Source organism: Rhinolophus sinicus, linkage group LG04 (assembly GCF_036562045.2).
Source record: "Rhinolophus sinicus isolate RSC01 linkage group LG04, ASM3656204v1, whole genome shotgun sequence".
Taxonomy (NCBI): domain Eukaryota; kingdom Metazoa; phylum Chordata; class Mammalia; order Chiroptera; family Rhinolophidae; genus Rhinolophus; species Rhinolophus sinicus.
Window position 1 is genome coordinate 45,921,494 of NC_133754.1, and position 27,414 is coordinate 45,948,907.

The following is a 27,414-nucleotide window of genomic DNA, read 5'->3' on the forward strand; positions in this document are numbered from 1 at the left end:
CAGAAGTAATGCAGCCTTGCTGATCCAGTGAAATCCATTTTGGACCTGCTGAACAGTAATACATTTCTGTTGTTTTAAGGCACTAAGTTTGTGATAATTTGTTATAGCAGCAATAGGGAATTTACACAAGCATTATTCATGATTTTGACATATACCAGCTCAAATCATTTCTATGAAGTATGATTATACATAAGTGCCTGATGCTACAAAATTCTACCTGCCCAAAGGGCTCCTTCCACTCAAGGTGACTTGCCAGGAGGGTCTCTGTAAAATTTATCAGTACATGTAAACTCATTATACTGACCAAGGTTTTCATCTTACATTGTTTCAGAACATATAATGAGACAAAAGGTCTGGAGCAGTGATACTGAGTCCAACCTCAAAGAGAAGAGCAAGAGGTCACTTTTCTTTATATTAGTTCTGAGTCCGACTGTGAAAGGAATGTTCTCAAGAAACTGTGAAGTCTACATCAGACATGGATAGGGATCCTCACTCAATTCAAATTGACACCAGTGAGATGTATTATCAAAATTAGAGTTAATATTTGAGTGCTTGGTTTGTGCCATGCTTCATTCTAAGCATATTGCATGTTAATGTAAAACTTTCAATTAATCTTTAACAACCCTATGAGATAAGTATTTCTGTTATTCCCTTTCATGTAAGGAGAAGCAGGCAAGGATAAGTAGATTTCCAAGCTCATAGAGTTAGAAGGTAGCCTCAGATATTTTGAGTCCAAAGCAGGTTCTACTCCCTCGCCTTCTATTGGCCCTCAAAATGTATCTGACGCTGCTCCACATATTAAAGAAGAATAAGAAGCAGCTCCTTCACCAAGTGATTAAATAGAGGGTATACATTTGGGAACCCTATATTTGAAAGCTGAAGATAACTTGTTCCATACAGAGGGTATAAGATCACCATGGTGTAAAAGAATATCAATGTTGAAGAGACAGGCTGAGCTGAGTTCAGATCTAGACACTGTGCACAATTTAACCTCTCTGTGACTCAGTTTTCTTATACGGGACATAGATGTGATAGCATTTCTGTCTCTAGATTGTAACATAAATATAAATGAAACTATTTAGTATACAGTATAGCCCATAGCAGGCATCTTGTGTCCCATAACTCTTGCTATTACTATATTTGAAAACACTTTGAGTACTTTCAAGTGCAAAGTAGAGATGCAATTAGTTTCTTATGGGGTAGGTAAGAAGGTAACACGAGATATCAAGTGGAAGAGATAACTAATCTTGAAAGGGACCGTGAAAATTTATAGACTTTCAAAAAGGTCTTAAGCGATGCCATTGTTAGTGGTATAAATCCTTAAGGACTTCATAGGAGCTCTTTCTATTAATTTGTTTAGTAATTTTGCCTATAAAATAGTGCCTTAGAGATGATGAAGTGTCTGCAGGTAAACATCCAACACATGAAAATCGTAAAACAGGATAATGACTAGTACAGCTCTGAAATCAAATCTTTCTTTAAATTGCTACTTCGGTGAATAAAATATCCTACCTTGGTAAACAAATGTCATGTACTGGACATTGTATCAGCTGTATGAAAAGTTGTGTTTTAACTAGCTTTCAACATAAATGTATTTGGAGAACAATGCAAATACAAGATGAGATTCTTAGAAACCATCTTGCACAATAGCCACGAGCCTAAGAACAAGAACAAAATGTAAAAGACCAAGTGCCTAAAATCCGAAACACAGCTCCCATTTGCGAGTGGTGCATCTTTCACTTCCTTATTAGATATCTGGATATTCATTACTTCAATCAATATACAAAATAATTCTGCCCAACATAAAGAATTGGTGTTGAAAAGGAAATATATTTATATCAATACTGAAAAGAGAACAGAACTAGCAAATGTCTTTAGAAATTCTGTCTTCCCATCTGCCTGCCCCTGGCATGTCCTCGGAGAGCCAGAAGGTAGAAGACAATCCACAGGTCTTCCTATAAAGGCACTGGGAGTCTATGATACCCATGAAAACCCTGCCCACTATAAAGCTCTCTTTTCCGGAGAGTGAACTGGGTTAGAGAATCCCAAACATGTGGAAGTCAAATTGTAGGAAGAAGGAAGAGGAGTTTAGTAACACATTTTCATATTTTGGCCAACAGGAGTATCTCTTTCACTCTACTCTGTAAAAGTAAGGCTAGATGTTAAATCATAAATTCCCACACAGATACTTATTACTGTTACTAATATCTTTCAACCACTAACTCCTGACTCTACAACACAAACTAGATTTTAATGAGAAGAAATACATGACTAGTGGAAAAGAATCACTGCTTGGAAGGATTATTATACTACGCTAGTGATTTTTCAAACTACTTTTAGCATGTGTGGCAGAGCCTGAAATTGTGTGAAATGGAACCCACCTCCCTGTATGCAGTACCCTCTCTCTCTGACTCTTAGCCATGTGACTTGTTTTGGTGAGACAATACAAAGGTGATGTAAGTAAAGACTTAAAAAAAAAATTTGTGAGTTGCAGTTTACTCTTGCAGCTTGTGGAACCCTGAGCTACCACGTTAACACTCAAGTCTGGCCAGTTGTACGGTGGCCACGGAGCCCATCATCCCCTTGACCCCAACCCTCGGCCATGCCCCAGGATAGACGCTAGCTGATGAGCTAGCTAGATGATAATGCTGGCTGCTTGTGGATGCAAAAGTGAGCCTAGTCCTGATCAGCTGAGATTGGCTCAGACTAGCAGGGTTATTCAGCTGACTTACAAATTTATGAACAAAAATTAGTCTGTTTTATAAGTTTTAGAGTGGTTTGTTGTTGAGCAGAAGCTAACTAATATATACTAATATACCCACCAAGCCCGCTTTCTCATCCTGGGCACAGAGCTAAGTTACATTATTCAGCCTATTAGCATCAAAATGGGGTAATATCAGTGGTTCTCATCAATGGAATAGAAATGGAAATGATGTGTCATTTTGGAAGGGGTGATTAAGAAAGGGCATTCCTTTCCCAAACTTTCTCTCTCTCTCTTTCCCTCTAAAGTGGCCTTGGAAAATATGTGCTTCAGATAGGGTCATCAAAAGATAACAGTTTTCTCAAGGAAAATTTTATAATACGCGTGTGTGTATATGTGTGTGTATGCATGTATACATATGACATCTCTGATTGAAGGTGGTGGAGCATACAGTTGGACCCACCTGTGGTGCGCTGGAGCTGCAATTGTGTACAACTTTCCCCTATTTCATGTTCAGTAATACTATATTGTTAACCTAAAATTGGCCATGAAAATTAGCAAATGCTACTAATGAGGACTCCTGCACTTCAAGATAATTGCTGAACATTTAAACATTTGCAAGCACACCACTGCTCCCTACTAAGATGCTCCGGCTCTCTAGCACCTCCTTGGAGCAATAGTCTGGGTGTATCAGTTGAAGGAATAATCAACATGGAGCTTTTTCTATTACCTGTCTAATATAATTGTCTGTCTTGAATTGATTTAAGCCACAATGTCTTTTATTTATGAAAGCTTCAATTAAGAACAACATGTACAATGCTGTAATGAATCTCACAATTTGAAATATCTTACAGAAAACTATTTACTATCTCTCCTGTTTTTTCACACTTCGTGGCCATACATTTATGGATTAGTGGGAGAGAAGTAAATGAAGACAAGTACAAAACCTTCGGATTAGCTAGACTATAATTTAAGGATTAAGAAGTCAATGTCCCTACAGGAGTTCATCATTGACATTTGAAAAAAAAAAAATCAGGGATGAAAATGCTAAAATCTTTGCTTCTCAATAATAAAGTGATGACCTTGCTTACTTTGCTGGATATGGATAATAATGAAAATCAAAGTATTAGTTCTTCCACAGTAGTTTTCTATCATGCTCCCTGGTATCTGGAAGAAGAATAGCATAGGAAGAAAACTAAAAACACTAGCATTATTTTTAGCTTCGTGTTTCTTGTGTTCATAGACGTCAGTCCTGAGTTCCTACAATGTTGCAAACAGTAGTTTCAACAATTGTCTTTGACATGTCTTGATTTCCCCCATGTACTAAATTGGTCACAAAGCATTTTCTGCTTCCTTTTATGGAAAGCAGGCTCAAGAAAATAACTTCCATACATTTCTCTATCTCCTGTATTAAATGAAAGCATCATTGGTACTCTAGACACAGCTGGCTGGGCCACGGGCCAAGCTCCATAAGGGCAGCTTCCCCCTAAGGTGGCTTGGCAAGGTCTCTGATGAGAGAGATGCTCCAAACTGGACGATGGCCCCAAGACTCTCGCACTCTTGACCCTATTTTTTAGATGTATTCATGCAAAGTGAGTAAAGTAATTTAGGACACCTAAATTCAAGTAATATAATCTTGTTGTTTCAAGTAATATAATCTTTTCTTTGCATATTCTGAGAAGCTGCCTCAATCAGCCTTGGGTACAACAGAACCGAGTGATGGTTAGCTGAGGAAGCTACTGATCGTATTCCAGCAATAAGCCTTTGTCAGTGTGATAACCTGGGCCGTCCATTCCTCAGGATGCTCTGATTCTGATCTACAGGGAAGTGTAAGTGAAATGCCACAGTGCAGGCACTAACGTTCTATATTTTTCTCACTGACCATAGAGTTTCACTGACCTTATAGTTACTGGATAGTCTCTCCAGATTTTGACAAAAGGTGTTTTCTTACTCTTAGTTAACAGTGTTGTTGTAAGGTTTTCTTTTTTCTTTGTCTTCATGAGTACTTTAGTGAAAGGTTAGGAAGGTCTACAACAAGGCTGCTACTCAGGGGACACTTAAACCGTGATGGTTTTAAGATCTTTGAAGACACTTTGACAGTCCCGTAGTTAACAAAAATGTCTATATAGTCACCTGAAATTTACTTTTATATGTTTATTTTTAGTATTAAATGGTGGGCAGGTGAATATAAAACTTTCATTTTAAATTCAAGAAGGAATTTAAAAACATGATTTGAATTAGCTGTCCTTTTTAGTAAACTGTATATCTAATACAATGAAGACCTTAGGTTGTTACTCTTGATAAATAAAAACTTTTGAGCTACATATTTAGTATCTTGAAGAGGGAGACTTGTTCTGAGATATTTAAAGTATTTAGGAAAGATAGAAAAATAAATTTAAAGGGTTGAAGAAATATATAAGAAACATACCACATACAAAAAGACTGACGTTTTTTACTATGTCCAAACCTGTCATCATGCTTAGGGCACAGGCGGATACATGTTATTCCTCCAAATCCTCCAATGGCAATAATTGTATTGAATACAGAGAAAGAACATGGCAACTTTAAACCCTGTCTCAAGTTTTTAAAGAAGGTTGCATATTTAATCCCAGCAATCAAGACTTGCAAGAAGAACATTATATACTTTATTTCTTCCAAAGGTGACAATGAAACAAATATTTGATGAAAATTTGTCTCCAAAGACTATATTATGAATATCTGGCATAAATTAGTAAATGTCTTCTGATTAATTTGAATATAAATACTGAAGAGCCATAGGACTTACTAAAACTGGAAGATGATGATAAACAATGATATAGGAATTCAGTTTGAGATAATCTGAAATGTAAATAATTGTAAGATGTTCTGAATATTTCTTTCTTCCAACGAGGCTCAAAAATCAAAGACGCAAAACCATTTCATCAACAGTAAGATAGATAAATAAAAAGAGCACTAATAATTTTATCTTATTTTTATTATGTCTTCTGGTATCTACTCTGAATATAATTATTATCTGGAATTATTGAATATATAATGCATGTGTATATTTAAATAGGTATATATGAAATATTTTGAACTAAGGATTGACACAATTGACTCTTCTCTTTAGTTGATTTGGCTTTAATTGGTTTTAAGACCACAAAAGATCTTTTTCAATGAACCTTTTAAGTACCTCCTTACACCTTTTGTTCGTGCTGTTTTGCCTTTAGCTATTTTGTTCTTCTTGTTCTTCATTCTCATTTTAGGTTATCATAGAATACTTTTTTTATTTCTTTTTTTCCCCAAAAGCTTTTCCTCCAACAGTTGTTTTATGTTTTGCTGTTAGAAACTGAAGGTAAGTGTGTGCATGCTCAAGTATTTGGGGGAGGGGTCCTTGGCCTCTGCATAAGGGGAGAATAAGAATTTATATCTGCTCTGTGTGAGACTGTGTAGCTCTGTGCAGGAAAGCATATGTATGTGTACATTCACATACAATCTCCCAATGAGTTGCTAAGCACTTATCATGTGAAGAAGCTACAATGGAAGCAATGGAAGTAGAGAAGAAAATGAACAAATACAATCAAGGAGTCAGAGATCACTGTGTTAAGGAAGCTTTGTTTGACCTGATTTTCAGGGTAGGGTAGGGACATTAGGATGGGGTGAAGGGAATGATTCAAAAGACTGAATTGATGACAGGATTGAAGACAGATAACATTTGGGGAGGACAAAGAGGGGTGCATTAGAGGTTAGCGTACAGGTTTCTGGAGATATAGGAAAGGGCTGGTTTCTATGTGAGAAGGGGTAGGGGAGAGGTGCATTTGGTTTTTTATGTAAGAGGGGTGAAGTGTCCATGAGAACGCCTGGGAACATGGCTGCTAGACATTTAGAAACATACTTCTAAGAGTCAGGAAGCAGGGTTAGAACTAAAGTCTGTGAAATCATTGGACTACGGGGTGTGCATGAAAGCTGACTTCCTGGAAGAGAACCCAATACTCTGAGAGTATGAACAGAGTTAGAAGAGTATGCTAACAGTAAGGATAATCATTTCTGTGGACGGAGGGACCCACTGTACCCCTCACGCTGTGCTACGTATTTTATGTGCATCATTTCTAATTCTTACAAACCCCTGAGGGATGTTATTATCCCCATTTTTCAGGTCAGAAAACTGAGGCTCTGGGAGATTTAGCAAATCATCCCAGGTTCTCCTAGGCCACAATATCTTACCTGGACCACACCGTCTTCTTACATTGGTCTCTAAGTATAGAGGAGGTTGGCTTGTGGATGAAAACTAAATTCTCATTGGCTCAATCAATTCTTGAAATTATCTGCCAGTTTGTGGGAAGGTTCATTAAGAAGACCGATGTTTAAGAAGTGCCTAAGATGTCACTTCATCACTTGAAATATACATATTACACAATCCACCTCCCCTCAATCTTCACCTTCAATGGAAATTTTCTCAAAAAGCACTAAACACCATAGTAATAATTTTGCCACAATTTGACCTACTTATGGTAAGAGCCTATTATCTCTGTTCTTTACAGAAGGAGGCACACGGTGGGATGTTACAAAGAAAAATTGAGCTTGAGAACGCCAGGTCTCATGCATACTTTCATTTTCTTGTCAGTGACTTTCTTCATGATAATAGATCACTGGGTGTGTGTTGGAAGATGGCTCAAAATTGTGCAGCCACATCTGTCAAATTGTCAAGAGATGAAAACCCCTACTTGAGAGGGAGGAAGAAAATGGCTTGTCACAGCAGCAGCTGAGGAATGAGGTTCCAATTTAACAGAATTCTATTTATCACACATTAGGGTGACCTCTTCACGCAGCTGCTGCTTATGCTAAAATAGAGTTTAAACAGCTAAATAATTGGTTGATGCTAAAAGAGTCAATTACAACTTTTCACTTTTCTGAGACTCAAGTGCACAGTGAAGAAACTTTCTAAATGGTTTTGGTAACACTACATAAAAGAATTTCATTGTTGTCTGAAAATGGTAGAGATGTAAAATGTGCACCCATATGTCAAGCATTATTATTTTGAATTTATCTAATATTTAATGTCTCAGTTAGACCGAAGTGACACACCCTTTAGAATTGCACAGAATTTCTGAAAATCATTTGGAAAGATCAACAAATAATTGGGCAACAGACATGAATAATAATAATCAATCTCCAGAAAATGCAAGTGGCTTACGATTATATGTGTGTGTGTGTGTGTGTGTGTGTGTGTGTGTATGTATGTATATATATCCTCAACATTCACAGACTGTCATCAGGAAGATCCAATTTAATTTTGATATATCATTTTACACCATCGGGTGTAAAGTCTGACAATATCAAGTGTGGACAAGGATTTGAAACAATAACTCTTAACAAGTCACCGGGAGGAGTAAAAGGTGGCACCATACTATGGGTAGCCATTACACAGCATCTTGTACAGACTAAGGTTGTTCATATCCTTTCATCCAGCAATTTGCTCCCATAACTATACTCAAATAATTCTCATACATGTGCACAAAAAGGCATGGGCAAGAAGGGTCCCAGAATGTTTGCAATAGCAAAACAATAAAAAACAAACTCAGTGTCTATCAAGAGGAGAATGAACGAATGAATGAATGAGAAAACAAATTGTGGTATATTTTTATAGTAGAATATACAGTGATGGAAATGAAGTGGTTAAAAATATGAGGTAGACTGCTTGTGATGAAATTCCCAGTCAGTAACTAGCTATGTGACCTTCATCAAACAACTTTAGCTGTCTGTGCCCCAATCTCATTTGTTAAACAGAGGTCATAAGGGCACCTATAGTCGTGCCGCTGTTGTGAGCCTGACACCTAGTGAGTGATCAATAAGCGTTAGCTATTATTCTTTGTAATAGTGGATACATAGGTTTTCTTAACTGCGTTTCTATAATATTTCATAATATTTTTAATGCAAGGGAATGACTGAAGATTATATTGTGAAGTGGCTCCAATTCACAAATTATTCATTTGTAAGGACATAGAAACTATATGGTGTTTCTCCAAAGAAACTATTTTATACAGGGTAATTTGAGATTCACGTCAGACCATAATAACCTATATAGTCCTGAATAGATTTCTCAAGTCCCATAAAACTTAGAAGTTTAATAGGGAAAACTACTCCTGAGGTCACGTCTCACTACTCGTATGATCAAAGAGCTACATCCCTTCTCCACGAAGCTAATGAGGGTGTTGACTAGTGGCTCCCGCAGACAGAAACTGGGGCAAGGTTTTCAGAGAAGATTAAGAAGGGAAAATTACTTTGAGTTCCTACTGTAGGAAACCCCAATACTCAGTTTAAGTGGATCTGCTACTTCCATTCAACTTGCGTGACCTGCTGCCACTGGCCAATTGTTCCTTTTGGGACCTACCACGAAAATACTTTCTCCCAGCTTCACACTCATCTTTGGATGTTTTCAGGTGAGCCTCGTGAATGGGAGGCCACCAAACTCAGTCACAATCTGCCATATTTGGGCAACATGCAAGAAACAGAATAAAGCTAATCTTCAAGGAGAAATATAGGAGCAAATGCAACGACGGTCACAAATACAAGAAATCATGTGCCCCAAACAGAGAGAGAAAGTCAAAGAAAGCATAGTCACCTGGCAGGCCTGATTATACTGGCAACAAATGCTCCCTGTGAGCATAATGTCTGTTCCTTGCAATCAAATATTTCTTGACTAGGACATAAATACTCAATTCTCACAGTAGCGGATGGAGGTATTATCCCCATTTTGCAAAAAATATGCCCAAGGTCATACTAATAAGGAACATAGCTGAAATAAGTGTCTCCACAGCCTATTCTAGAACAGCCTACAATAAGGTGATTTACTCTCCCTCAGAAAAGATACCATACTGGGTATCACTTCATAGAACAAAGCAAGGGTCTCTATAGCTCAGGAAGCAGGTGTGAGAGGTAGAGTACTGTTAGGACACATGAGTCTGAGGCGCTTGTAACACAAAAGGAAAGGAAACCAGGTCTGGGGCTTGCCTTATCCATATTTTCAGGCTTTTCCTTGTCATTTCCAGCCATCTTTGTCCTGTAGTAAGGGCCACTTGCAGGAAGGAATGGGACCCCAGACGAGGAGCAGGACACAGGGAAGTGGAGGACCGAGGGTGGGAGGGGTATTTCAGGGGCTATAAGAGATTTGCTTAAGTATCCTTAACATAGAAATGAATTTCTTAGGAATTGCATAAGTTTACCATAGCTAAGTTCCTTATTGGACATTGTATAATTTTCATTAATAACTGGAGAAACATGAAAAATGAGCTAGTAAAATTTGCTTCATTCACTTTAAATTGATTAACTAAAATTTCAACAAATGGCATCAGAGAGCTCACCACATATAACCTACGAGGTCGAAAATCCATTCTGCTTGTCCTCCTGCTCTGAACTTGTGGCTTTGCAATTAAAGTTTACAGCATATACATTTTCATTTATTTTAAAAACAGAAAAGACCACCCTAAAGGCATCAAATTAAATGCTTGACCTGCATAGTTGCATATGATTCCCACTGTGGTTATAATTATAGCTAGGATTATACTTAAAATTTGTGTTTCAGAACACAGAATGAAATTTGTAGTTTCAAAATGCAGACCAAGGTACACATTCTTTCCTCTACAAGCTCTATAGAACTTATTATTCTGTAGAAGAGTAAGATCTCTAAGTTCCCTAATTCATTTAAGGTCCATAATCAAGATATATATATAAAGAGGGAGCAGAAACACAATGATTGCAACATTTGAAATAAGATAAAATATGTGTATATATGTAGGAAAGTAGGGAAACAATAAAAAAGTGTCCCTATTGCTCAGATCCTAACCACTGGAATACATAAAATCTTAATAGACTTATTTCTGCAATTAGAAAAATAAGTGTGTGTGTGTGTATATATATATGTATATATATATACATATATATACACACACACACACTTATATATGTGTGTGTGTGTGTGTGTATATATATATACATATATATATACACACACTCACACACACACACACACACACACACACACAGAGCCAAAAAACTGTATACACATTTTAAAAAAGGAAAAAACTGTATTAAAATTGTAATAATATATACCTATAACAAAAGATGAATACAAGTCATGTGTATACATTTTTTGGGCACCCATGGTATATCTTTTAGGTACATAGATAAATAGATACATAGACACACAGAGAGGAAAACAGTTATTACACATCAAACACCCAGAATGACAGAAGCATCAGTCACAACGTGTATTTAGTTTAACAGTAGTAGGGAAGATTAAGCCACATCAGTCAATCTCATTTTATTAAATTACTTCCATTACTCATAGTTGGTGGGGAAGACATATAAATGTTCATATCCATAAACTAGACTAGAATACAAAAGTAGAAAAAAAAGTAAAAGTACGAAACAGTACCAATGAAAAAAGTTAGTGAATCCAAAACAATTTCACCTGAAATAAGGACAAAGATGATTTTTAAGTGTCCTTCATTTATAAGGGAATTCAAACCAGTCTCCATTTATGCTGAGGTATGATTTTAAAAATTTGAAAAACTGAAATTTATGGAAAGACAACTTTGGAATAATTGAAATTTATGCAAATGTATACCATCATGATCTAAAGTCACATTACTATAATTTCTTTCATGGGTCATCCAAACAAATGCCTCCTGGGACCCAGCAGGTAATACGAGTATAAATGAGAAAATCAGTCCCAGAGTCATGTACTAAACACATAGGGATAGCCCATTATTTCTACAAAGAAATAGGTTCATTTCTCCCTTCTGCAAATTCATTCATTCATTCAGTCAGTCAGTCATGGATGTATTTATATATTTATGTATTTACAAATTTGTTTATTTTTCCACTCTAGAGTCATGAGTTAAGAGAAATATTTTTCTATTTTGAGAAAAGTAATTGTATGGATCCACAGATAAATCACACTCATTTCCAGTGCTACGGAGACAATATGGAATATTGGGAGACAGAGGGGAAGTGGAGACTCTGCACAAGGCCCACGGGGCAGGCACCACCCCGCTCTGGCCAATTATAGCCCCGTGGGAGTGAGAGCCTTGTTACCAGATCTTTGTATTTTACAAAAACAAAAGAATATATACAATATTCTGTTTTTAACTTGGGAGTCAAATTTTAAAACAAAGTTCCACTGTCAGGGCAAAAATCCTCAATTTCTAGTACTCTAACTGGGACTCCGGGACACCAATTTGCCATCTCTCAGATATTGTTGATGTCTCATATTTCTAACTTAGTTCAACAATAGCAAAATTACTAACTGAATTTATTTACAGCTGTTCAAATGCTTCATTCCAATAAATTTTACTTTTTTGTTAAGATAGGAATTGGTGTGGTTCTTTTCAACAATGTTATATATTCAACTAAGACTACATTTCCAAACATAGACCTATTTATTTCACATACTGAAGATAAAAATAATTCTGAAAGTGGTAAGACATAACAGTAGTCACAGTTATGTCCTGTCAAGCCTATGCTACCATGTTTTAGAAGAGATGTGCTAGCAAAAGTATAAAACCTTTTGGTTACCCAAAGCCATACAACCTTTGAGAAGTACTTTGTAAGAACAAACTCCAATGTCCCACTTGTTTCAGACTTAGAAATAAATGTTTTTATAGAAATAATGTTATTACTATAACCCACTTGATTTCTAGTTCCCAGAGACAAGATCAAGAGGACAAATACAGCTGCTTCTAAGTGAGACACCAAATAAGTCTTTTTACAAGTAAAGAAGTTTCCGAGTCATTATTTCACTTGATTGTTCTGTAGTTTAGTGAGTACCAATTAAGCATCTTCCATATGTCAGGGATAATTTTTGCAGGGACCGTGACTGTTATGTTCCCTCCTGTCATGGAGTCACCTCTGGTTGGAGAAGCAGACATTAAATAATGAATTATACCATTTTAATAAAATTATGATAAACTCAAAAGAAAAATACAGATGATATGAAAATATATAACCAGGCTACCTGATCTATTCTTTGAGGACAACATTTGAGCTGAATTATAAAGGATGAATGGTACTGTTTCATCTCTTTTTATGGCAGAATAGTATTCCATTGTGTACACCTGAAATCTATGTAATTTTACTAACAATTGTCACCCAATCAACTTTAATTTAAAAAAAAAAAGGATGAATGGGAGAGAAGAGTGTTCTAGAAAGAGGAAACACCGTGAAAATGACAGTGACTCCTAGAGGCAGACATGCTGTTTTATAAGAGATAAATGAAGGAGTAAAGGGTCTTAGAAGAACTGGCTCTTAAACTCTAGGTTATTTCGGAAAAGGAATGAGGGAAGTTTAATTGGAAGGAATTAAAGCAAACACTTTTTATTTTATTTCTATAGTTTAACATATGATTTATAAGAACATTTGTTCATTGGAAATATAAAAAGTGAGTATATGCTACCGTTTGTCCTTGAGGGTGAGATATCAGTATAATCCTAGACACCGAGTAAGTGGATGGTTCAGATGAAAATTTTCCTGTTACCTAGTTTTAGATGGCATTAATCATTAGTAAAGGCCAATAAGTATTTCATGACCATTTTATTTTAGTATTGTTTCTTTACTTAATTCTTTTCTTTCTTTCTCTTTTAATTAATTAATGATTAATATTTTACTCAGACATGGAAATATACTCTCTCTCTCCACAGCTAATGCCCAATACAAATAGATGATATCTTGGCCATACCACTTTTCATACATACTCTTTCAAACTGGATCCTTCTGGAACACATGACTTAGGACCAAACATGTGATGCTGAGCTGAATGGAACTTCCTTCATACTTAAATGTCTGACTCCTTTCTCCCTTAGTTTCAAACTATATGCATCATTATTCATAAAACTTATCAAGCTGCCATATTCACAACACATGTCTAATACGCAGGCCTCCTGAATGTCCCATCTACATACTTCTAGCCTAACCTCTACACACCCCTCCACTGACCTTTATTTTCCTATATCCCTGATCAGTGCTGGCCCCTCCATTACAGCCTCCTTGCCATTTCAAATCTGTGAGCTAGGGAGGCTAGCTTGTGTCCTAATTCTCTATTGGAACCTTGAGGCATCTATTAGCACGCCCTTAATAGATTTTTAAGCAATGCTAGTAGGACTCCAATTTGTACTCACAGCAGGCCTGATGGTTCATTTGTATTACACACTTACGTTTCCTTGGCTTAGTTTTTCAGCTGGGAAAAGCACGGGACTAGGAACCAGAAGACACAGGTACAAGTCCTGGCCTCTCCATTTGGTTGAGATGGAATTGTAACTTCAGGAGACTCAGCCAGGCCCCCTGCGTCTCCACTTCCTCACCTATAAAAGCAGCTGAAGCATGCCAGTCTTTCTGCCTCGCAGGGCTCACTGTGCCTCATCCTTAGTTGCTCCCTCCCTCATTCTCTTGGTCTTGATTTAAATACCTTCCTTGAACTCTCAGACAGGGAAAGTAGACTCCTTTAAAAATGTAATCTTCCATTACATCTTTAAAACCCCCATTACTCCTGTAACTGCTAATTCAATGCTGGCTTTTCTCCCCCTACTCGTACCTTGTAAGCTACATGAGTAGGAGCTGTACTAGTCTGTTTCAGGATGACCTAGTGTCAGTGAATATCAGTTGGTGGATTATCAAATAACAGAAGTGAAAATGCTTTACAACCAAGAAGCTACACTACGACTACAATTGTTATTGTTATTACTACTAGTAGAACAGTAGCAGTAGTTGAATTACTATCAGCATTGTTACTATCAAGTATACAACAGAGAGCCAGAAAATAATATTAAATATTATCAATATTCACTGAAATCTCTTCCTCTTTTTCCCCCTCTATCCTTTTAACTGATAGAAACAAAAAATTGTATGATTAAATGGTCATATAAATACAGCCCACAGTAATGGCTCAAAGTGCAATATTTTGCTTCATAGGTACCAATCCTTGAAATGTATGAGTCCCAACCTGGAGAAAGATCTGAAAGAAAGAAAGAAGGTATGTCCTCATCCTGAAGCAGATGAAAAACCCTTCCCCAAATTATGGGAGTAATATGAAGAACTATAAAAAGCAACCCTTGTGAGAAGAGGATTTGTAACTGAAAACAAAAGGGAGTGACAAAAATAAAATTCTCCAGGAGGAAGAATCAGTTTTCTGTTCCCACAGTGGGGCTGCTTGACTTTTCATCCTTAAAGAGGAGGTTAATGGAAATAGTGAAAGTGCCATGGAGTGGTAGGGGTGCCACTTTTGGGAATGTGACATGGTTTTGAACAATAATTACTGATAGTTGGGTACAGGGAGGGGGAACAAAGCAAGAGAAGATGCCAGTATGGTCCACCAAAGGAATTCATTGGGCTTTATGAAGAGCTCAGAGCAGATGATAAATTCAGAAAGTTCACAGGCCAGAGATCTGATGACCCACCCCTGATCACGTCTCAGGCCTCTGGGAGGCACCTACTTGCAACCACATCGCCTCATGTCTACACAGGCGCACTTTGTTATGGAAGCACCTTTATTATATCCCGTTGCTCAGAGAGCTTGCAGGTGCAGGACAACACACTACCTATTAAAGATATTTCTTCCCAGGTATTTGGTGAAGTGTTCAATGAATTGTGATCGTGACCGCCTGCCTCCAAATAATTCAGGCTTTTGTAGAAGAATATTTTCATAAGGTTTATATGACAACAAAATTCTTCACTGAATCAATACTCCTGAGATGTTATATTACCTCTGTGCATTTATTCACCAGCTACCAAATCCCTACTGTGCATCTAAAAATTGGTAGGTCCTGGGAATACAGGATGGAGTAAAACACTGTCCCTGATTCCAGGACCAGAAATGAGGGCAGATCTATAGCTTAGAGATCTGTGGATTTCCTCATATAAAATAAAAGTCAAAGAGCTTTGTTGGATGAGTTTTAAAAATGGCATTGTACTGCACCTGGAGGCAGGCTGGGGCGCGTCCCTGGGGCTTGTTGACATCCACAGCTACCAACTGCCATCCACCAGCAGCATCTTCGTGAAACATCTTCAAGACAAAGAGGGAAATGAGTCAGAGACACGTAATAAGGAACATTGAGAACTGTAACTTTATGTCTCCAAGCTTTGTATATTTTTTATGTCATCAAAGATTTGTCTTCTTAAGGATTTATATTTAAAACATGAGTCATTCCAATTATTTTCATTCTAACACTGAAAACTTAAGCAAATAATAGTAACAAGAATAATGGCGATAGCTTGCATTTATTGAGCACTTGCTATATGTATCAGGTCCTTTCTGTCTTACATGTTTTGTATGTAATTGCCCAAATATTCTTCTCCGCAAGACTTTAAAGTAGCCATTTTATCCCCATTACACTGATTATTGATTATTACATATTAGATCTGGAAGAAAATGAAAATTAGAATTCCAAAGCATGGTGACTGGTGTGTTTTTACTAAATGTGCTGAATTTTTATTTTTATTTAGTGGACATTCCTCACTGAGACAATAGAAAAATATTCTCAGTATAAATAGTATAATAACTGTGCACATGGCATAGGGATAGAAGCTGGTGTTATTTTAATGACAGGAGACTGACACATCATTTAATAGACTTTGTGAAATTATTTTAACTAGGCCAAATTAATCTGCTCAGCAGAAATTTTATGTACATACTTATAAAGGGGTTAAAGTAGTTTCTTTTGGTTTAAAATACATAAATGATGAAATTCAGCATAGGATACTATGGTACAAGATACTAAAATCTAACATTCACTGAATTCGATATCTAGGTTATGATCTTACCACATATTCTACTACCTCAAAAATCAGGTTTGTGTCAATATTACACTCAGCTGGAAGACATTTCTCACTTATAAATATTTTCCCATTTTCTTTCCAATTCCTTAGCTGTGTGTGAGTGTGTATGTATTGGGGTGGGGTGGTATTGGGATAAGATGAAATTAAGGATTTTTATTTTTCGAAGAGCACTTGCTGTTATTCCTGCCCGAGGCTGCTGTTTCATACGCAGAAGCAAACACCTTTGCCATACTTATTTATGTCCCCATGCTAGTCTGACTCTGTTCAAAAGGGTAATTATTGATGGGGATATGAGATGATACAAAGAGCCTGTTACCTAGGATTTATCATCATAATTTCACACTCTCAGTAGTAGAGGTCGTGGATCAGCTGCAGAAAGAAAACTTGCCCTCTAAAAAGTAAGGGAGGGGCTGAGAGACAAGAGCTGAAATTCACAAACCATGTAGGTATTTTGAAAATGACAAAATGGAGGTGCACATTTACACAAAGATTCTTTGATCAAAGAAGCCAATTACAGATTGTTTTCCTCAGGTGTCCATTTGCAGGATTCTGATTTCCTTTAGAATGAATTATAACAGGTATTCTCAGTGGTAGAATCAAGCACATCCCTCCTAAATAGGCTCATTCTGAGAATACATACATTGGTTGAAATGCAAACCTGTTAAAGTGCCTTTTAACATTCCTGTCAAAATTCCAGGAATCTCCATTTAAGGAGAAAAAGACAAAAGCAATCCTGTCCGTCACTAGCTAAAAACCCTTTGTACAGGCATCCTATTCTCTTATCCTGGCACAAAGGATCCCTGGGGCATATATTTACTTTGATCAGTAGCAGACCAATTTTCTCTGCTAAATTATTTTTTTTCCAGTAGACCAAAATCAAATGAATCAATTTAATTGTTAATAAAAGTGATCTCTCAAGGTCATTTCTTTGTCTGAGATAAAGTGAAGGAAATGAAAACATGTTCAATTTCTCTTTAGTCCCTGAATTATGATACATCTAGATTGGTTAATGTAACAGTAGCTATGTGACATAGACGATGGGATATCTGAAGCCAGGAATGTTCAAGGACTCAAATCATTAGGGTCATGCGGCAGAAGCAGGGGCTTCAAGTTCTCTCTCCATATCCCTTCTCCTTGTCTTCCAAAGTAAGAAAAATTTCACAGGACTAGGCTACAAAAAAAGCCACCAAAACACGAAAAACAGAACAACAACAACAACAACAGACCAAACCACAACAAAAATAAAACAAAAAAAAGGACTAATTCTTTTCTTTTTTTTTGAAGCTAATCTTGACTATGTATTTACATATTGGCCTATGAGATGTAAGCAGAAACTTTCTCTGTTTCCTTTTTTTCCTTCCTGCCTTTTGGCATATGGATGGGAGAGTCAGAGCTACAGCAACCAACTTAATCCAAGAGGCAACTTTAGGAATGGAGCCTACTCAAGGTGGAACCAGAAGGTGCAAGGAGTCAGGATATGTGGCAACACAGATCACCATATCAACTCCAAATGATCTCCTCCAACTTTACATAAGAGAGAAAGGAACTCTATTTTACATAAGCCACTTGTTTTGGGCTTTTTGTCTCTTGCAGCTCTCTCACACACACACACACACACACACACACACACACACACACACAGAAAATCTAAAATTGATTTTGAAATTATTATTCTCTTTGGATTCTTTCGAAATCATTTTTAAGATAGGTAATAGTCATTATTACACAAAATAATGAGAGTGGACACTTGACTTGATTTCATTATTAAATGATATAGTCGATGACTCAGCTTAACATTTAAGTCTCACTTATGGCCTCCTATGATGAATGTATTATTCTATTACTATGGTTTCTTATTAGAAGGAGCTTACCATTGTACCATGCTAGAATAATTCTTCCCAGAAATTGCTTTCATTAAATTGCTTTCTCACTTATTTTAATGATGTATATTCATGTGGAAATCAATGCTCTTGGAATACAGTAAACACATTTTTTACTAAAACATTGTCTTTATGTTATACATAGTCTTTTTTGGAGGAGAACTTCTTTCTAATTTTCATCATATGTCTTTTCATCTATGCATTTCTGCTTTTAACTCAGTATTACATATTCACACAGAAGCTGTTTAGAATGGTTACGGAACTACAAAGGAAGAACTCATAAGTGTCCTTTTATCCTACATCAACTCTACCCTTGTCAGACTTCTATTTTAATTAGGGAATATTAATTCAGAAAACATGGGTCAGCAAGAATGCTGAAACAGAGGTAATTACAGGCTCAGAACTTATTACTCTCTTTAGACAATCAGAATATTTATTTACCAATCCCATGCGTCCCTAGTGAATCATGAGTCACATGTAAAAGGTATGTATTGATTGCCAGAGCCTTCCTTGTGTGTCTCTCATCAGTATACATAAAAAAGTAGCTTTGTGTGGCCCCGAAGTTTAGCAGTCCTTTTCAGTTCTACTCCAAAGTGAGATAAGCTCACCTTTACCATGTGTCAGTCTAGATCAGAAGACCACAGGACTGGCAGTGGATACCTGAGGTGAAGCATCTAACAAACAAGAGTGAGGGTCTGGACTAGAGGAATACTATGTGCAGGACATTTTCTAACAGCATATCTGCCCATCTCAACTTCCAGTTCTGGGCAACACCCCTAGAAAGTTGTGGCATGGATAGTCCTATTGTTGAGTGACACAGGGGGCCATTATATCACAGGTGTATGAATATCTTGCACTTTAACCCAACGTATAGCTGAGCATGTGGCAACAATGATCCATGTCTAATAATTATGCAGGTATGGAAGTCACCATCCCCATCAGAATTCAGGCAAATTAATGATAACTAATCTGAAAATTTTCACATCATTTTCCTTTTCTTTTCCTGTTACATTTTGTATCATGGTCTCCATAAGACCGATGGCATTACTTTTTCTGTAATTGGTTTCTATGCTGTGACTCAGAGGCAGGTTGCCTCCTCCTGTTTAAAAAACAAAACAACAGTTCTCATCGTGGATTCTCTTTGTCTCTGAAGAGTTCATATCAGAGTCAATTACTATGGAACTGCCTAAGATATCAGAAAACTCCTTCCTTATTCTCTTAATGTGTATGGTGTTCTTTCTACACACACAGCCCTCCTGGAAAGTCCATTGACTTGCAGACATCAACAGGTTCACCAAGTCAGGGACTTTCTCAACATTTCTACGAGGATAATTTATATGGAGAAACTGCAAATTTTTCTACATGGTAGAGATAGGCAGGAACTGACATCATTTTTGAACAGCTGTGTGCTTTACAATACAATAACCATCCTTATTTTATTTCCTTAACGCCTATCTGTTATGTTAGAATTAGAAACGTGTGGTTTAGTGTTTTAAACCATTTAACAAGAGGTTCTTGCATACAGAGTTCTGTCAGATTTTACAGGTGTAACAGAATCATAGCAAATGATGTCTGTCCCTTCCACACACACAAAAACATCTGGGCCACTTGCTGAGCGTCTGTGAGGGGGTGGGAGGGGCCTGGGCCGGTTGCCAGGCAGCCTAAGTGGTGTTTTACCAAGAGGTTGCTGCAGGAGCTTCAGTTGCCTGGCAACTGGGTCCTCAGCCACAGCATTTTTCTTAATGAAGGTTTTTCACGATTCTCTGTGTGATTACCTCTGCTGAATACCTAGACACATTACCTCTAAATTATCAACTTATTCCTCCAGATTAACGACAATTTCTAATGAAAACAGCTTTGTATAACTCTGCTAACAGTCTCTTCACATTTCACTTTCTATTAATATTCTAACTGCAGGCTGATTTGGTGGCCCTTCGAAACACTATTTTTCCAGCTGTGGTTTTATAAATAAGAGTTACTTAATAAGTATAATATGGTTTTAAAGAATACTATGATCATTTTAGGTCATCTCTCGGGAACACTCATGTAAATTCTGTGCAGAGTTCATAGTTCTATATTCTATTTAGTCTTTATATATATATATATATATATATATATATATAAAGAGAGAGCGAGAGAGAGAGAGAGAGAGAGAACAGAAAACACACCTCCGAGAGGTTCTCACATTATTTAAAAGACAGAATGGACTTGAACTTAATATTTCTCATAGTTCACTAACAGAGATGAGAGAAGAAATAAAAACTAGATGTGGTTGCTTCTTTGAAGGTATTCCTACATGCAATCTTTGAAATAACCTAGATCATATTTTTAAAATCTTTCATGGAAGTTTGAATAGTTGTTTGTCAAAACTGAATAATATTAATATTATTTCATCTATAATGAATTGAGCAGAAAATTCAACCTTTCACAATATCATAAAAATGTTGCATAAGGCTTTCCCAATTATTAGCATATTTAATATCATTTTAGCATATAATTATTAGAAATCTAATTTGAATATTTGTATCTTGGATCTTTCGCAAACATCTTTGTACCAATAAACCTGTATAAGTATTTACAAACTTACATTAACGTTTTAGAAAATTTAATGTTAAAATAATAGTTACAAAGCATTAAAATAATTTTGTTCTCAATTCATGAATTTTAATTTTCTCTTTTTATAAAGATTCATACTAGAACAAGATATATAAACCTGCCCTTCTGCTTTCTAAACACCAAACAAAAAAACACAAAACAAAACCAAAAATAAAAATAGAGTCATTGAATCTGAATTGCTCTCTTCTGAATAACTGCCCTGCCGTTTTTAGTCAAATTCTAGGGCACTTCCAATTTCTTGGGAGCATTGAACTCTTCCTAATATATAGTAGTGATTCCTCAAAAGTCACAGACATGCATTTGAGGGGTGTTCTTCATAATTTACTAGACTGTGATTGGTTCATCCTGAATGAAATACATTTTCCATTCCAACAATTCTAATCCTATACATAAGTACCATTGTATTGGTTTTCCATTACATGAATAAATATTTACAAAAATGGGAAAATTTTATCTGTAGTTTCCATATTTTATCTGAAAGCCCTTTCAGGACTTGTTATGACACAATCAAATCAAAGGTACATAATAAATGTGGTGACAAGCCCAGTTTTGTATCAAATCCACCCATGGAACTGATAAAAATATAGGTGCCCTTATCCCATCACCCAGAAAGCCTAATTTGGTTCTTCTGGATTTGGACCTTTGCACTTCTAGTTTTTAATAACCCTCTTAGTGAGTCTGATTGTAGAAGGCCATTATAACAGGGCTCCCTCAAATTTCATCAAGTCCCACAAATGGTGAGGATGGTATGTCCATGTTTGAGTGGGTTGTAACACTGTTGCCTGATACTGTACCTGTGTAGTGGCTGTGGAAGTAGTACTGCTTCTCGATCCCCACATTTGTTGAAATTGTACCCTGATTTCTGCAAATGTTTCAATGATGACAGCGATAAACACATTCTGAAAGAAAATTACAAAACCACATTTACCAAAGACTGGGAATGAGGAAGCAGTGGGCATGTGAAAACAAACAAAAGTTCTGTAGAAACTGTCAGAAAATATAGCTTTTATTAATATTAGGACAAATTTTTACAGTACCTTTACAAGCCAGGCAAGGAAGAATATGAGAGTGATGAAATAGAAGTAGGAACGCCAGCGAGGAAAGCTGTCAATTGCTCTATACATGAGAAACACCCAGCCTTCCTGTGAGGCAGCCTCATAGACTGTGAATATGCTGGTGCCTGTCACGAGAGAGGAGAGCAGACTGAGTTAGGGGGGACTTTTGAAATGAGAAGTCATTTTTCAGAAAAACAATCAGTATTGATCCATGGTCATTTTTTCAATGACGAAAGCTCTTCTAAATGGACTGAACTAGCATGCAGCATTTTATTGTTCTTCTTAGGATTTTGATACAGTTGTTTCTGACTTCAAGCCAGGACAATTTTAATAGCTGTAGCAATAAAACAATTTTATGTTATAACTTGAGCTGTTAAATGCATTTAACAATGTGGAAAAGGAAATTAACATTCAAACCAAGTAAAGACATAATAAAAAAGAAGGTGTATCACATAAGCTTGCCCATTGGGGTTTACTACTTATAGTGTGCTGAAAAGCACTTGCTATAGTTTTAACCAGAATGAAATAAATCTGGAAACTGGGTTTCATTTGAAATCACTTTCTCATTGGGAGATTAAAGTATCTTACTTCGGCTCCAAAAATTAAAATTGAAGCCTGTCTTTGGGTGTCATAGGGTTTACTGAACACCAAAATGTAAGGTGCTAACTACATTATCAAATAGTACTTTGTATATTCTGAGAGAATTGTCTCATTGAAAATACTACTGATAGTGGAAAGAAAGAAAATGAACAATATATGGGCAGATTGTTGAACATACAGTTAAGAGAACCTAAAATGCCATTCAGAGGAAAGACAGTGTTTAATTCTCACAGCATTATTTCCCCATTTTACAGATTGACATGTGTTATTATTTCCCCATTTTACAGATCGGAAAACTAAAGCACATAAAAAGTAAGCAATTTGTTTAAGGATGTACAGATAATAATAGGTGAATTAGAATTAACCCAGCCATTCTGAAAAAGGACATACATATTTAACTGTGATAATATCCTGCCTCCTGACATCCTTTCTGTGATTTAGTTTTCCCATCTGTAAAATGGGGAAATAATAACGCATACCTCACAGTGTTGTGAGGATTAAATGATTTCCTTTCTGTAAAGTGGCATATGGTGAGTACTTCATAATTTTAGGTATTATTATTATTGTAACAATTAAAATATTGCTTAATATTATTTTGTGAGAGAACAGAAATAAAAATACTGAATTAAAGTTGTTTATAAGACAAATATATATTGTTATTTATAAAACTGGTAAAATTTGCACCTCAAAAAATTCCACTGCTATAAATGAGTTAAATTATTATAGGATATAAAACCAACATCCACCTACGAGTATATATGTTCTAACCGCACAGAAATTTAAAACTAGAATCTGCATATGATCAAATGCCCAGACTAAGAAGGGGGTTACTAAAGTTGGCTGAGGACGGAATGTCTCTGGGGTTGTGAATGCAGATAGACTAATCAGAGCATCCGTGAATACCAAAGCATGCAGAATGGCAGAAAAAGTCTAGAAGTAAGTGGGACAAATGGGAGATAAAGAGGCTTAAAAGAAAAGCTGAGAGAAAGAAGGAAAACATATTCCATTTGGTCATTATGTAAAATCTAACTTCATATATGTACTGCTCTCACTTTAAGAATCACATTTTGTACATTAAGTCTTTGCCATAACAACTAGTATTTGTAGAACATGTTTCGTTTCAAGGTTCTTTTATACACTTAAATGCTAAAGAAACCCCTGTCTAATTAATCAGGTAGATGAGTAGGTGGGTAAAAGGGCAGATACCGTCAATCACAATTTGTAGAAAAGGTCACTAGTTAATGAATTTGCCTGAGGTAGAAAGTGACAGAACCAGAAATTGAACTCGCATCAACACGTCCATGTCTTAAACTCTTTTCCTTTCCTATGTTACTTATATTTCCTCCTGCTTGAGACCGGGACTTTAAAAAGAACATATTTTCTCTTATTAGCTTTAATTTGAATAAAGTCCTTTTTTTTTTCCTGAGGGACTATGGTGACTAAGTTTATAGTACATTGAGGAACTCATGCAAGAAGATGACTTTTAAGAGAAAGATTCACAGAACAACATTTACAAACATAAAATGCCAACAGAAAAGAGAAGTGACTCTTTATTATGATGCGTATGTACAAAAAAAAGGACAATTTTCCTTTTGTGGACTGAATATGAAGGACAATTTCAACATAAACCAATTAATTTATGTCCCTTATTTTCTTCTAGTTATTTGGACTAAAGCAGAAATGTGGCTACAGAAATCCATTATGAATTACCTTTAAAGTTTAATAGCTTTACCAGTTGAGCATTTACAGGTAAACTAAGGAACTTGTCAATATAAGATTAAATTTGAGAGGAACATTGAAAACTATCCTTCCTCTGCTTGCCAAGATCCTTCTTTATTACAACAGGAGACAACAGGGAAGATGCTGTTTGTAAATCATTAAAAAATAGTACGATCTAATCTTGAAGCTTCTACTCCATTTGATGCAGAAAAAGGCGACGAAGTAGGAATGCACAGTGGGGCTCAAAGAGAAGGGTTTGTTGTTTCAAAGAGATGAGATATTTATGAAAATGTAACCAAAATAAACTCCCCAGGAAAAATGATGACTGTTGAAGAAAATGATTGTCACATATATGAACTACCGTGGGTCAAAGATTTTGAAGATGTTACGCTACTAAGAGCTGCAGGAGCAAAGGCAATTGAATTAGAGTATAGTCCTTATCATTTTTCCATTCCTGACTTTGACAAGTATATGAAAAGAAAATAAATTCTGAAAATGACTTTCCAATTGTTGACTAATATTTAAGTTGACAACAATCAAATTTATGACAGTCTTATTTTCTGTGGGAGTGGACAACCCTGAGTAAGAAACTGCAGCTGCTCAAAATTAGTTTGCACATCCTGCTCTCCGTGGATGCCCCCCTGTGCTTCTCTCTCATCCTCTTAGCTGACTACTCTGCAGGTGTTCAGCCCTGCTCACCTCCTTTGCCCATAAGCCACACTACGTGCCTGTTCTCAGTCCTCCTGCAGTGCCGAGAGAGCACATGTGTCATGTCACTTATCACACGGACTTCTGTTACCTTGCCTCCCTCCTGCACTAGAGATGAGCGCTCTAAGTTAAAACTGTGTTTTTCACTTGTACACTTGGCATTGAGAAGTTATAATTCTTCTTCAAGAATTCTTGATAAACAATGATCATAGTAAGACAAATACTTCTCACATATTTGGTCTTTTAAAATGATTTCTTTCTCACTGTGAATACTGCACAATTATGTATTTGGAAAGAAAAGAAGTTATTTTATAATTGACTGTTTTGCTGATTTTCAAAATTTACTTAAAGTATGCATATACAAATTTAAAAGCCCATACTACTTATAAACAAGAAAGTCTTCCTCCATTGTTTAATCCATCATGGGAAATTTCTAGAAAATATTATATCAATACATACAAAATATTTTTCTAGATGCACTATAGAGTACTTTTAGTTCATTTAATTATGGAACTAAAATTTCCATATAAAAGGACCGCATTTTTGTTAAAGGAATAATGATTCTATTATAGTGCCTAGAAATAGAATGTATTCTCTTACTAGAGAACAATGAAGCCTGCTCCCAAAAATATCTCTAGGAAGCTCCTAGAATAATGCTATTTTCTTAGACCTCAAACTCTCAAAGCACGAATACCACTTGTATAAGAAACAAAATCACAACAATTTTACTCATCTCATCAATTCTCCTAATTTCATTCATTCTTGCTGATGTCTTCCATTGATGGTTTGAATTTATTGGATTAAGAAGACCCACAAGACTTCATTTAGAGAATAAACACTCACCTTGGAACTTTCTATAGACTGTATGTATCGGGACATAGTAGAGGACTTTTTTTATAGTTCTGAACAAAATTACATTCCCATCTGTTTTGACTTTAGGATTATATTTACTGTTTGGCTGTCTTCTCTTTTTTGATTAAAAAAATAAAAGTGAAAAATTGACTGTATCCGGGGAATATTCCCTATTGCTTCTTCTAGTCATAGGTTACATAACGCCACTGAGCTATTCAAATGACAGGGCCACAGAACTGTGGTGATAACTAATAAGAAGGTACTAACCTGGGGTTCCACCATTACACTCCTCTCCAAACACAAAATATCTGTAGTGCTATTCTAATGATGGTGATACCTGATCTATTGTGAAAGAATTTGGGAAGTCAGAATTCGTGATGCTGGCTTTAGATAGTTGAATGAGTAAGTATACCAGGCCTTAGTCTGAACAATAACCTTCATCCCATGCTCAGAATTCCTAATAGAATTGAGAGGGTTCTTTGTAAGACCATCTATTCCATCTTGTCTCTCAATGGTTGGATTCTCAGGGCAATGTTTCTGAATTTAAACTATTCCAGTGATATAGAACACACCACCTCCCCAGGCAGCCCAATCCCAGGTCAGGAAAGAATCCATCCCATTGGATGCTGGCTATGGCTCAGTCCCTTTGGAATCTGCCCTTGACTTTGCAAAGCACAGCAAGCTATAGGAGTCTGGAAGTACCCCCTACAGCACCTTTGTGTCACCCTTCAATCTACCTAGGTCATCCTGCCTCATACCTGTTTTATTATCCGATCCTTTAACCTTTCCAACCTTGTGTATTTTTTATGAAATTGAATTGATTGTCTGGCTTCATTTCCCACCTGGGAACAGAATCTCATTTGTGGAGGACACAAAGACAACACTCTTGTCACTCAGGCACATCAGTTTTCCTCAACTTTTCTAAATTCTTTCTGACTCTGACTCTGATTTGATCTCATCCTTTCAAAGATCAGTTGATTGACTTCACCTCTATGCATTCCAATTTAAACATCCCCCTCAGGTGGAAGGGAAAACAAACTTACATGTTCCTTATCTACAGGTGACTCAAGAGCGACTCTTAACCAGTAGATTTAACTGTGGAAGGATATAATCCCCATCCTATACTCCAAGTAGATGCCTCTCAACTACAGTTGCAAAGATTAAATATCCAACCCTGAAAGGTGGTCCACACACAGTAAAATCTTGATTTTTGCACATTTCAATTATTAGAAATATGACCCACAAGATGGGGCAAGTGTGCTTCATTGTTTTCCATTTGTTTTGTTATGTTTGCCTACATATAACTTGTTCTCCACCTCAATTTTATTTTTCAACTCTAGAACTGCTCCACAGAGCAATATTCTTGTTAAACAGAACTAATAGAAAAAAAGAGCTTTGCATAGTTTAAAGGGGAATTTGTTGAAGCTGCTCAAAGGTAAGTTGTACTATCGGTTTGAATTTAGGTAGAATTCACTGT

The 27,414-nt window shown here is 36.4% G+C and overlaps 1 protein-coding gene across 5 annotated transcripts in view; it reads right to left on the reverse strand.

Moving 5' to 3' along the window:
* The window catches only part of NALCN (sodium leak channel, non-selective), a 294,832-nt gene that overhangs the window by 171,003 nt on the left and 96,415 nt on the right, over nt 1-27,414 (reverse strand). For all 5 annotated transcript variants that reach the window (XM_074329502.1, XM_074329503.1, XM_074329499.1 and 2 more), the window contains 3 exons: nt 22,041-22,183; nt 21,798-21,902; nt 15,648-15,734 (listed from right to left, as the gene is read on the reverse strand). In XM_074329502.1, the coding sequence (XP_074185603.1) occupies nt 15,648-15,734; nt 21,798-21,902; nt 22,041-22,183 (335 nt within the window). The remainder of the gene's footprint in view (nt 1-15,647; nt 15,735-21,797; nt 21,903-22,040; nt 22,184-27,414) is intronic.